Source organism: Poecilia formosa, unplaced genomic scaffold, assembly GCF_000485575.1.
Source record: "Poecilia formosa unplaced genomic scaffold, Poecilia_formosa-5.1.2 Scaffold715, whole genome shotgun sequence".
Lineage (NCBI taxonomy): Eukaryota > Metazoa > Chordata > Actinopteri > Cyprinodontiformes > Poeciliidae > Poecilia > Poecilia formosa.
Window position 1 is genome coordinate 48,810 of NW_006800654.1, and position 11,411 is coordinate 60,220.

The following is an 11,411-nucleotide window of genomic DNA, read 5'->3' on the forward strand; positions in this document are numbered from 1 at the left end:
GTGTTCCATCCTTAACGTGTTCCATCCCTAACGTGTTCCAACCCTAACGTGTTCCATCCTTAACGTGTTCCAACCCTAACGTGTTCCATCCCTAACGTGTTCCAACCCTAACGTGTTCCATCCTTAACGTGTTCCAACTCTAACGTGTTCCATCCCTAACGTGTTCCAACCCTAACGTGTTCCATCCCTAACGTGTTCCATCCTTAACGTGTTCCTATTGGTCAGTTTACTTTTGTTAGTTTTTTGCTTTTTCTGTGAGCTAAACCTGAATGAGCTCCTCCCGTTGTCCTAAGATCCGCCTGAGCTTTTCACCCTGCGCGGTTCTGACGGGTCGCCTGTTTATTAGCCTTTTTGTGGTTTCGCAAACTGAAAAGCTGACGGGTCAAAAAAAAAAAAAAATCACTGTCTGCACCTCACCAGCACAAACCTAAACCACAAAAGCAGCGGACTTTTTTTCTTTTTACAAACGATGCTAAATAATAGACATGAAAGCGAAGCTGACCCGTCTGATCTGTAGAAAGACGGGATGTTGATTCCCAGGTTCAGGTGGTGTCAGACATCCAGAGGAGGAGAAAGTGATGCAACATTGTTTGCTCAGTTTTTCCTCTTTGGGGACTAGATTAAATTGTTTAACCTGCAGTCTGAGACGCTCAGGGTGGCAGATGTGACCCGCCAGAACCGCACACGGTATAAAGCTCAGCCGGGATCCAAATGACCGCTGTTAGAACCAGAGTGGGATCAAACTCCGCTCATTCATTTTTAGCTTACAGAAAAAGCGCCAAGCCGCCAAATAAACATAAACTGACCAGTGACATTTAGCTCTGACTGCCCAGCGCCAGAGACTGGCTACTACAAGACGTTTTGGAAAAAAGAGGGTTTTTCTGCACAGTTTTGCTAATAGTAAAGAGGGTTGGATAATAAAAAATCCATATTATTCTTTTCTTTTTTTAAAGTGGGTACAAAACATTTCATTGAATATTTTTTTGGCAGTGCCCCCTAATGGCTATTTTTAGAACTTGGTCAATGACAAGGTCCCCTCGGGCGACCGGGGGCCGCGGGCCCCGTGTTGGTGGCCCCTGGTCTAAACCTTGACACAGTGTTCTCTTCCAATACCAGTTACTAATATTCCCTTCCTCTGATCTTTTTGTAGTTTGTAAATTCATATTATTTGTGTGCGTGAAATATATTCTTCCCTTCAGTTGGCTTCTTACGTGCAGTGTGAACTTTTTTTTATATTAATTTTTCATTGTTTCATGCAGGCGGCTCTCAGAGGAGAGGCCACAGCTCCAGGTTTGGATGCAGCTTCCCAGAATCTCCCAGTGATCCTCTTCCTCCTCCTGACATCGAACTTTATCGAGTTTTCACAAATCAGGAAAAGGTTTGACAAATCCCAAACAAGGTTTTAAATATTCAGCTTGAAGAGGAGAATAATCTAAGTTTCAAGTGTCTCGGTGTGGTAGTTTTTAAACTAGAGTCGATTAAAGATGCGGAAGGTAGTGACAAATTAGGTGGAATCGCCCTTTAGCTATTGGAAGCTGGAATTGGAAACCAACTTCAGCTTGTTATGATACGGCCCCTGGGTAAGCCGGACAGAGAGAACTTCCGGGTCAGACCGCTTGTCAATAATGAAATAATGAAAATTGAAATTAACAGCTTGTTTTTTATTTTTGCAATTGCCGTTTTTCTAATTTCGTTTTAAAAACGAAAAAAACAAAAGAACACATGTTTGTTTTGTTTTTGTAATTTTATTTTGAAACGAAAAAACCAAAGAACGAATCATACCCGGATATGAACCCCCCTGGATCTGCATGAAATGGTTCGTTCCTGCTTGGAGCTTAACAGTGACTAAGCAGCTACAGTCAGTAGAAGCTGCAGCTGAATGCAGCGGCTACTGTGGCAGTTACTCTGCTGCTAAGAAAAGTTATAAAATCAGGTTTTCAAAAAAAAAGAGGGAGAGAGAGAAAAAGGCAATAGTGTTAATTTATAACCCAGTTTTTCTCCAAGAGAGGTGGGTAGACTGTGTGAGATTATCAACCATTTAGCATAGTTAGCTTAGCTACAGACTCCTGATTACCTCCATTTCACAGCATTTAATGAATTAAGGAAAATAATTACCAACATATTCATATATTTAACTTGTACCTTTTACCACTTAACAGATGAGTCAGTCAGCAGCAGCTCTAACCCACGTCCCTCCTGACCTGCCCTCTCCTGAGTGAAATTAAAGCTGCAGTAACTTTTATATAAATATTTTTCATATATTTTTAAAACTGTCATTATGTTGTGACAGTATGGTGTGAGAGGTAATCTGTGAAAAATCTATTTCCTCTTCCTTCTCCCAGTGCCAGAAACAACCAGTCAGTGGCAGGAGAGTTTTAGTGCTGTCAATCACCATCTCATGTGGTCCTGCTCATCCTTCCTCGATTTGTGCCGTGCTGCAGCTAGCCTAGCACAGAGCTATGCAGATTGAAACTGTGAATGCTCAGTTTAGTTAGCATAGCTACCAATGACGGCAGATAAACAGTTTCTTGTAATAAGTTGTTTCTCCCCCATTAGCACATTTAGCAGTGAGTGAATGAGGATGATTGACAGCACTAAGAGCATCCTGCTGGTTCTGATTGGTTGTTTTGATCAGAACGGTTCATTACGTTAACCAGTAACAGTAATTCAGGAAGCAGATGGAGGAGATTGTTTTCACAGATTATCTGTCTCATAACAAACTGCTACAACATGGTGACAGCTTTAACAAATATGGAGAAAACATATTTTTATTAAAGTTATGTACTGCAGCTTGAATAAAATGCAACTACAAAACATTTTGAGAAGTCTGGATTGTTTCATGTGTATTTTGCACATTGCTTTAGACTGTTGCTTGTTGGTAGAGACATTTCAGTATCTAAAACTAATAGAAAAATCTAAGCAACCTACTTGCATACTGGATGTGGACTGTTGGATGTTAAATTCATGAGCAGTAAATATTGTGCTAATTATCAGTATTGAACCACAGAAAGCAAGGCAGATGCAGGCCTTTAAAATTGTGACGCTTTTTATGGGTCAAATAGACTCAAAAAATTGTAACAGCAGCTGCGTGGGGCGGCAAACAAATTTTTTGTCAGGGGCCCCAAAATTCCTGGCAGTGCCCCTGCGTGGCGTGTTGCATCCCAAACATGATTCAATTAAAGCAAATCAAATCAAAGTACCCTCCATGTTGGAGACGGCTCGCTGGAAACGCATAATAAAGGTATTTTTGGTATTTCTGACCTGGGTTTGAACCGTCCAGGGTCACAGTCTGCAGGTCAAATACCAGAGTTGTGAATTAACTGAAACTGATGGGATTCTCCCTTTTTCTCCATCTCTGTAAGAGGGAGTAAAAGTGATGTACCTTCATATTTTCTTCACTTCCCTGGACTAGGCAGGGGAGTCACTGCTCATTTTCTTTACTTAATTTCTTAATAAAATAATAATCAAAATGCATTTTGATTTGTTCTTGATTGACTCAGTGATTCACCTTAGGTAAGACTTATTTATTTCCTTAACTATTCCTAGCGTGTTGCTATGGGTGTAAGATCTCTTGACATCTTATTACAGCCGTAACTCGTTACACCTCATGCATGTTAAAGCTCTGGCATGTTACTGTCGGTGTTACGAGATGTTGTGATATGTTGCTTCTCCTCTACTTTTAACTGATTGGTTTTCATTGTAACCTGGAGCAACATCTTATCAGTGAAAAGCATGATCCGAGGGAAGCAGTTTTACCTCATTCAGATGCTCCAGCTCCAGTTTCTGCAGCTCCTCTGGTGTCACACCTGCTAGGACAGGGGTGACCTGTTTAGGACGCATATCTTCAGCGCCCTCCCGGTCATATTCTGTGCATAGCTCTGTTCCAAGCAACAGTCCATAGAAGAACTGTCGGATCCGGAGGGAAGCACTGTAGCTGCTGGGCTGGGAGAAGTCCTCCACCAGTGGAGTCAAGGTCATCGACTTCTGGGTCACAACAGATGTGACGAAGGAGGTCAGTCTTCCTCTCTGAATTTCCTGGATGACCCACTGAGGCAGGTTGGGACGAGGTGGCTCCTTTAAGGCATATTGTTGAGCTGAATTCAGGTAAAGTTCGAGGTCCTCCTGCTTAGATCTGCCTACCAGCTGCAGAGCTGCTGTCACAGCCTCCTCGGGCGTCTTCCCCCTGAACTCTCCTAAAAACTTGAGGATGGCTCGCTGTCGACTAGTAGAGGATTGTCCTGGCTGCTGAGCTTCAAGATATTTTCCGATTAACTTTTTGATGTCTTCTTTTTCTAACTGTGAGTAATCGTTTCCTGATAAAGCAGCAAAGATGGGCATGTGATGCTCATCTACATTAAAACATCTACAAAACTGTGAGATTTTGTAGCGCTGAGCAGGAATGGCTCCTTGTGTCACAGATTCCCACTGGAACCCATCAATTGAAAGGAACCCTTCCTGCACATCAAAGATGTAAAAATCTGAGTCGTTGGACAGAACGGGGCATTTCTTCTCATTGGCCTTCAGAGCAGCTGTCAGGTCTGCCTCTCCAAAACACTGCTGGATCTCCACCTGCAGCTCCTGAAGGACCTGGATGAAGACGTCTTTGACCAGAGGAGGCAAGATGTTGTCCCACTCGCCAGCCCTGGACTCTGAAAGTCTCTTTGCTTTCTGAAGTTTGTCTTTCAGACGAGTTTCAACAGTTTTGTTCTTTATGGGTTCTGCGCCTCCATCCAGAAGGACCAGCGGCTTGATGTTGCAGCTCTTCAGGCTGCTGAAGAACTGACAGACCAGACCTCTGAATGCAGAGTAATCTCCTCCGTGTTGCTGGTCCAGCTTCGGCTTGGAGTTAAAATACAGAGAATAGTAGAGATTTGGACCGTCAATGACGACGGCGCTGTTCTTGAAGCCAACATCCTCCAAAGTGCCTGATTCTTTAACCAGAGTCTTCATTCCCTTAACGCCCATGGTCTCTGAAGGTTGCAGAAAGGTGAACGTTGCTGAACGCCTCTGCAGACTCTTCTACCAGGAACCAGGAAGGAGGCAGGCTGCCAAACTGGAACCCACAGGACCAGAACCTGTTTCACCAGTGAGAGTCGGATCAACCCAGCTGCTGGTGCCAACTAAACAATTCAGTAGTTTGAATTGTTTAGTTGGCCTTTGACTTTGTGACAGTTCCTCCAGTCTGACAGAGAGAAGACATCCAGATCATCTAACTGCAGGTTAACGCCCTGAGTCCGTTTGGTTCTGTTCTCTGAGACGCAAGACTGAAATGGACCAATCAGAGTTCAGCAGTTTATTCTCTGAGGGTAGGGTCGGAGGCTGACTCTGTTTGGTCACATGATTCCTGAGAAACTGAAACCTAAGATCAGATTTCACAGTCAACAGCAGCTCCTGCTGTTCTGACCCGGCCCGGTCATGACGTCCAGAACCACCTGGGTGATGAGGCTTCTAGAGCGGCTGAGGTTATGCTGAGCCATCTCTGTAGTCATGCTGTTATGGGCCACTTGGTGGAAAATGGGCCACTTCCTGCTACACTCCAACTTTGTGTTTGTTGTTTTTTCAACTTTTAACTTTATTTAAATTAGAAAGGAAATAATTACTGGGTCTAGATAAAAGGTGTCTTGACTCCTAATGTGATTTTTTTTTATTTGGTTGGCCAGAAAATGTTTTTATTGTCAGCAACAAGAAGTTTCTTTTTGAAGTCCTGCTGTATTGAACCCGGTTAAATTGGACTGGCCCGGCCCAAGTCCGTCTCACTGAAAAGTTTGCTGAATGTTTGTGAGTCGATGTGTCAGGATACGAAAATAAAATAAAGATTAAAAAAAATCCTCCATTTTCCATTTAGAAAGATTCAGTTTTCTGCTTGGAACCTAACAGAACCCAGCAAAACCCAACAGAACATGTGGATTGGATCAACAAGGTACAACTTTCTTCAAACACAAAATGACTCCAGATGTTTTCATTTCAACAATTTAATTTTTATTGGACCAGATTTGCCCAGAACAGAACCAGAACCCTTCACATTTTCTTCATCAGTTTCACAGAAAACAAAGAAATTTACAAAAATATATTTCCCAGAATTCCCTTGGTCACAAAAAAATCCACCCAGATTCACACTTACAGGTAGAACAGCAACACAGCGTCTCCATGGAAACACACACACTCTACACACGTTGCCGCAGTAACAAGACAGTAACAGTGTTTGATCACCTTTTATTGTGAAAGAGCCAGACTTCCTGCTTGCAGCTTCATCAGTCGATCTCCACGCGGAATGCGCTGATCTCCATGGGGCGGAGCTCCTGCGCCTGGTGGGCGGAGTCAGGCTGGTCGTGGTCCCGGAGCAGCGTGAGGCCGGAGCGACGCAGCGAGCGGAACTGCAGCGGAGCGAACAGATCGTCCAGGTCCAGCTGCAGGAGACACAGACACATCTGTAAACCCAAAAAACTGACGGAAAACCTGAGTCCAGCGGAAGTCCAACCTCATCCAGGCCATTCCAGGAGCAGGCTGGGGGCGGGGTGGGGATGGAGCTACAGTCAAACCCCTTCCTGTGGAGGAGGAGCGCCACTTCCTGTGACGGGGTCCCAGCTTCCTGTTTGTCAGAGACAGAACGTAGATCAGAGTGGATCTGATCCAGAACCAGCAGAACCCTGAAGATCTTCTATGAGCAGCAGAGGCGTCACTTTGCTGGGAGGAAACTTCCACCAGAGTGAGATCTCTTTCCTCCAGCCGGTTGGACCCACCGGTTCTGATCTGTTCTGACCCGTCAGAAAGGATCTTAACTGGATCAGACCGCTGGGACTTGTGAACCCTGGGCACTCTCAGTCCCAGACTCACCCGTTGGCCAGGTGTGATCAAGTTACTGTGAGGAGAGACAGGAAGTGACTACAGGAAGTGACCTCAGCTCTCACCTTCGGGTCCTCCAGCGTCCTCAGGTTCAACAAGTGAAGGTCGCACGGCAGCGAGGAGTGCAGCGCTTGGAAAGGGCGGAGCTTCCGCAGCTGGCCGTCGCCCGGGCCGACCATGGTGATGGGAGGATGGGAGAGGGAGAGAGAGGCCAGGTGGGCGAGCAGAGACAGGTGTTCCACTGAGGCTCCGCCCACTTCCTGTTGGATAGAGCAGAGCAGAACCATGAGGGCCGTGTTGGCGGTTCTGGTTTTCCTGGACAGAACCTGTTCCTTGTCGTTACCATGGTAACCTGGTGGAGCCCTGACCCCTCACCTCGGCCCCGCCCCGGTCCTCCAGCAGCAGATGGTAGAGGGTGGCAGTCGGCTTGTTGTCGGTGACCCCCTGACCCAGACCACGGTTATCGTCCTGCTGCAGCCGCCGGTCCAGCACCAGCTCCAGCTCACCTGCACAGGTAAACAAGGAGCTCAGTTCTCAGCCAGAACCGTCCCACCGGTTCCAGCGCAGCACTCACCGGGTCGCAGCGACGCCGCCGCCTGGCTCTGCGCTGACAGCAGCGACAGACGACTCGATGCGTCCTGCAGGAACGCCGCCGACGTCATCGGGTAGAAGTTGGCCTGCAGGGGGAGCTTCTCCAGCGAGCGGCGTTGCTGCATCTGCACGGCAACCAGTCAGCAACATGACAACCAACCAGCTACACAACACCCATTCAGCAACTCAGCAACCTGTCGGCAACCAGCAACTACTCAGCTGTCAGTAAGGAAACTCCTGATTGGTTGCCTGACTAAACCTTCAAAATAAAAGGTGATCAATAAAGGAAGAGCTAGAACCTGGAAGCCATTGAGGTCGGTATAGAAACGGTTGCCGCTGGCGACATCAGTGACAAGCCGCATGACCAGCTCCTTGTTGGTCTCTGACCTGATGTCCACCATGTTGGAGATCTCCAGGGATTTCCCAGCATGCCCTGCAACACACAGGAACCTCTTATTGTGAAAATCCTGAAACAGAACAGGAAGTTCCTTTCTGGCCAGAAACACGAATACCGTCCAGGTGGTAGAGCCGCACAGTGTGTGTGAAGTGTGGGAAACAGGAAGTGATGTCAGAGAAGATGGGGCCCCTAGTGACCCGGATCAGGGGGGGTTCAGAGGACGAGTAGGCCTGTAGGGGGCAAGAGAGACACCATGGGAGAGGGCGCGAGGGAAAGATCGAGAGAGATCTGTTCTCCTGACTCACCTGAGGACCCTCCCCTCCTGGCAGGAACAGGTACGCTCCACTGCGGTCCCCTGAGGTTCTGGTTCCGTACCACAGAAAGCGGACCTGGACCTGTCGGACCCGACCGGACTGCAGCTGCAGCTTCTGCTCCAGAATGAAAACAAACATTGTCTTTTTTTTTTTTTTTCGTTTGATCGGGCTTTTACTTTGAAGGGCCAGACCTGCAGCAGGCCAGTTTCTGGGGAGCTCCATATCTGAAGGTGCTTGTTGCTAAGCGACAGAGACAAGTCGGCTTCAGCTCCTTGGAGCCGGGACACCTGGAAGTGCTCAGAGTGGACGGTTGGTGGGTCGCCATGGCGATGAACGACATAGCGCGCCCGGGAGGCGGAGCCAGCCGGAGCTTTGATCACATGATACACGGTGAGTGACAGAGGAGGAAGTTCAGCGGTGAAGGAGAGCTGGAGGAAAGGAGCAGAGAAGGTCAGAGAACTGCTGCTGCTGTTGTGATTAATCAATCACTCACTCACCTGGAAGGCTTTTGAAGACATTTTACTAGGCTCCGCCCACACAGCCGAGACCTGCACTGCCATTGGTCGACCGCTTGCTGCATCGACGACGCGAGCGTCTGGAGAATCCACCACCAGCGTGATGACAGATGTACGGAGCTGCTCCGTCGGGTTCAAAACGATCACCGACCTGCAGCAATCACCAATAATCAATATCTATATATATCTGAACCCTCACACAGCTGCACACATCCTCACCTGGGCTCATCGCCAAGCGTCAACGTTGTCTTCTGAGGCAAAGCGTCCTGCGCCGAAATCACCTCATCCTGAAAAAACACATTGCAGGTGAGAAGAGGTGAGTTCAGGTGTGCAACCAGAGCAGCAGTCATGTAAAAATTAGACTTCAAAATTCAGGTGTTTGAGTTTTCATTATTAATCCAAGCCTTATAGATTAATCAGGTGAGGTAACGGTTCAGTCACCATTTGTAAGAAGGGTTTTGATTGGTCTTTGTGGTACTGGCTCTTGTCCAACAGGATTAGCCAGTGGGCGGAGCTCAGCAGCACCTGGCGCAGGTTCAGGATGGCATGAAACAACCTGTAAAACAAACCTGCTGTCATCTTTTCTTTCATTCAACAGAATAAATACGGCAGACTAATGATAAAGGTACCATGCTAAAAACAACAAGCCAGCACTGTCACCACAGGATAACGCCATAAGAACAGGTCACAAACAGACCATCAACAGACTAAGCATGCTACATCATCGTTAGAGCAGGTTGGTAACACATTGACAAAGGTTGACAGCAGGGCAACAACAGAGTGACATGCTAACCTTAACCAAACAAGAGGTTAAGAAGATAACACTAAGAGTGTATCAACATGCTAATAGCTGGCCAACAAGGTCACAAACGGCTTAGATGTTAAAATCAGGCTACCAAGGTGATGATATGCTAACAACTTCCTAATATTAAATTAAAACAGGCATTACAGCAATAGAATAACCAGACGATAATAGTAGCAGCAGCCATAAAAAAAAAGCTAAGATGTAGCCACAGGCTAACAAACTGATAACATGCAAAACATGCTAATAACCTAACAAGGTAACAGGCTAAGAACTGGCTATGAAAGTAGTACAAGGCCACTAGCATGTTAATATCAGTGGAATAATCTGCATGGAAACAACATGAACCAAGTGAACAAACTCAATAAAATGCTAATAATAATGGGAGTTAATTCTGAAAGCTAACGCTAACTGAAGGGATGTGATGGGATGTTAATACTAAAAGCTATCTGCTGATGTTGAACAGGAAGTTACCTCTTAGCATTTTCCATGTTGACAGCATCTTGAACAGAGAGTTTGAAGGAAAAAATAAGACACAAACAGGCTAATGCCAAAACAAACTACAAACAGCTGACAAGGTTTTCATCACGAGAATAAAAAATATAGATATATGATAAGACAGGTATGTTACAAGCCTTATTCATAGGCTACATATTTCATTTTAATTTAGAACAAAATGCTAATAAATTTTAAATCAAATGTATTATTTTTGTGTATAGTGTTTTTAATTCTTCACTTAAGATTGCAACTTTAAAATATGACTGACAAGCAAGAGTGAGCCACAAAGAGTCAGACTTTTTACTCTGCACTGTAAGAGCACGCCAACAAAGTAATACTTTATTCTAAATAGATTTGGATTGAATTGCATAAGTAGATATGAAGGTAGAAATTATTTCTGTCATAAACTGTGGCTGCGCATACAAATTACATCTGACAAGTTGTTTTGTTCTAATTGTTGGTTTAAGCAGTTGCATAAGTGAAATGCTGGCAGAAGTAGGCGTAGTTGCTAGCGTAGCTGCTCGGGTAGCTGCTAGCATACCTGCTAGGGTAGATGCTAGCGTAGCTGCTCGAGTAGCTGCTAGCGTACCTGCTAGGGTAGATGCTAGCGTAGCTGCTCGAGTAGATGCTAGCGTAGCTGCTCGAGTAGATGCTAGCGTAGCTGCTAGCGTAGCTGCTCGAGTAGATGCTAGCGTAGCTGCTAGCGTACCTGCTAGGGTAGATGCTAGCGTAGCAGCTAGCATACCTGCTAGCGTAGATCAAGAACATCTCATTAAATGGAGGATTGGATTTGTTGAGATTGACCTCAGCAGCTGGTTTTATTTACCCTGCTGATAAAGTTTTGTAAACAAAGAGCCTCCATGTTGAAACAGGAAGTGGTCACCTGGTTCCGTAGTCGATCACCACCGGGTCCCGTGCTGTTCCCGTGACAGCATCGTGGTGTTGGAACAGGCCCAAGCTCCGTCTCCCTTCTGTCAGCCGTTGGTAATGTTCGTGTGCTGGAAACCCTTCGACCAGACGACCGTCGCCACGGAAACGACGCATTTCAGCCAACGTGAGAGTGTAAAAGATTTCAGTGGCTCTGAGAAGGGAAGCAGGTGAGAACCGATGAGATTGACTGGCAGAGGGCGCTGTGGCCCCTCAACCCATCAGGACACGCCCACCTGAGTGTGGACTCCAGGGTCCGGTCCAGCCGCTTGTAGAACGGCCGCGAGGTGAAGTATCCGCTCCAGTAGTGGTCGTCCCGGTCAGCGTAGGTGAAGAAGTCTCCGCGCAGCGTGGGCAACTTTGTTCTCGCCTCCGCCAGCCGCCGGTGCAGCGCAGCAAAGTAGTCCGACAGCGTCCCAAACCGGGCCTGGTACCAGACTCAACCATAAGCTCCACCCTCAGCCAGACTCAAGCCTTAGCTCCGCCTCCAGCCAGACTCAGCCCTAAGCTCCGCCTCCAGCCAG

General features: G+C 46.6%; 2 protein-coding genes across 2 annotated transcripts in view; both read right to left on the bottom strand.

Moving 5' to 3' along the window:
* Positions 1-5,446, bottom strand: part of LOC103131078 (protein asteroid homolog 1-like) — an 8,162-nt gene extending 2,716 nt beyond the window's left edge. Inside the window, exon 1 of the mRNA XM_007542637.2 lies at positions 3,757-5,446. Coding sequence (XP_007542699.1) covers positions 3,757-4,965 — 1,209 coding nt within the window. The 5' untranslated portion in view covers positions 4,966-5,446. The remainder of the gene's footprint in view (positions 1-3,756) is intronic.
* A 751-nt stretch (positions 5,447-6,197) lies between these two features.
* LOC103131079 (alpha-mannosidase 2) overlaps positions 6,198-11,411 on the bottom strand; it is a 12,057-nt gene continuing 6,843 nt past the window's right edge. Inside the window, exons 2-15 of the mRNA XM_016666368.1 lie at positions 11,124-11,325; positions 10,844-11,041; positions 9,102-9,216; positions 8,880-8,947; positions 8,643-8,811; positions 8,337-8,573; positions 8,137-8,259; positions 7,947-8,061; positions 7,734-7,867; positions 7,418-7,559; positions 7,219-7,349; positions 6,909-7,103; positions 6,479-6,589; positions 6,198-6,407 (exon numbers count right to left, since the gene is read on the bottom strand). Of these exons, the coding sequence (XP_016521854.1) occupies positions 6,252-6,407; positions 6,479-6,589; positions 6,909-7,103; positions 7,219-7,349; positions 7,418-7,559; positions 7,734-7,867; positions 7,947-8,061; positions 8,137-8,259; positions 8,337-8,573; positions 8,643-8,811; positions 8,880-8,947; positions 9,102-9,216; positions 10,844-11,041; positions 11,124-11,325 (2,096 nt within the window). The 3' untranslated portion in view covers positions 6,198-6,251. The remainder of the gene's footprint in view (positions 6,408-6,478; positions 6,590-6,908; positions 7,104-7,218; positions 7,350-7,417; positions 7,560-7,733; positions 7,868-7,946; positions 8,062-8,136; positions 8,260-8,336; positions 8,574-8,642; positions 8,812-8,879; positions 8,948-9,101; positions 9,217-10,843; positions 11,042-11,123; positions 11,326-11,411) is intronic.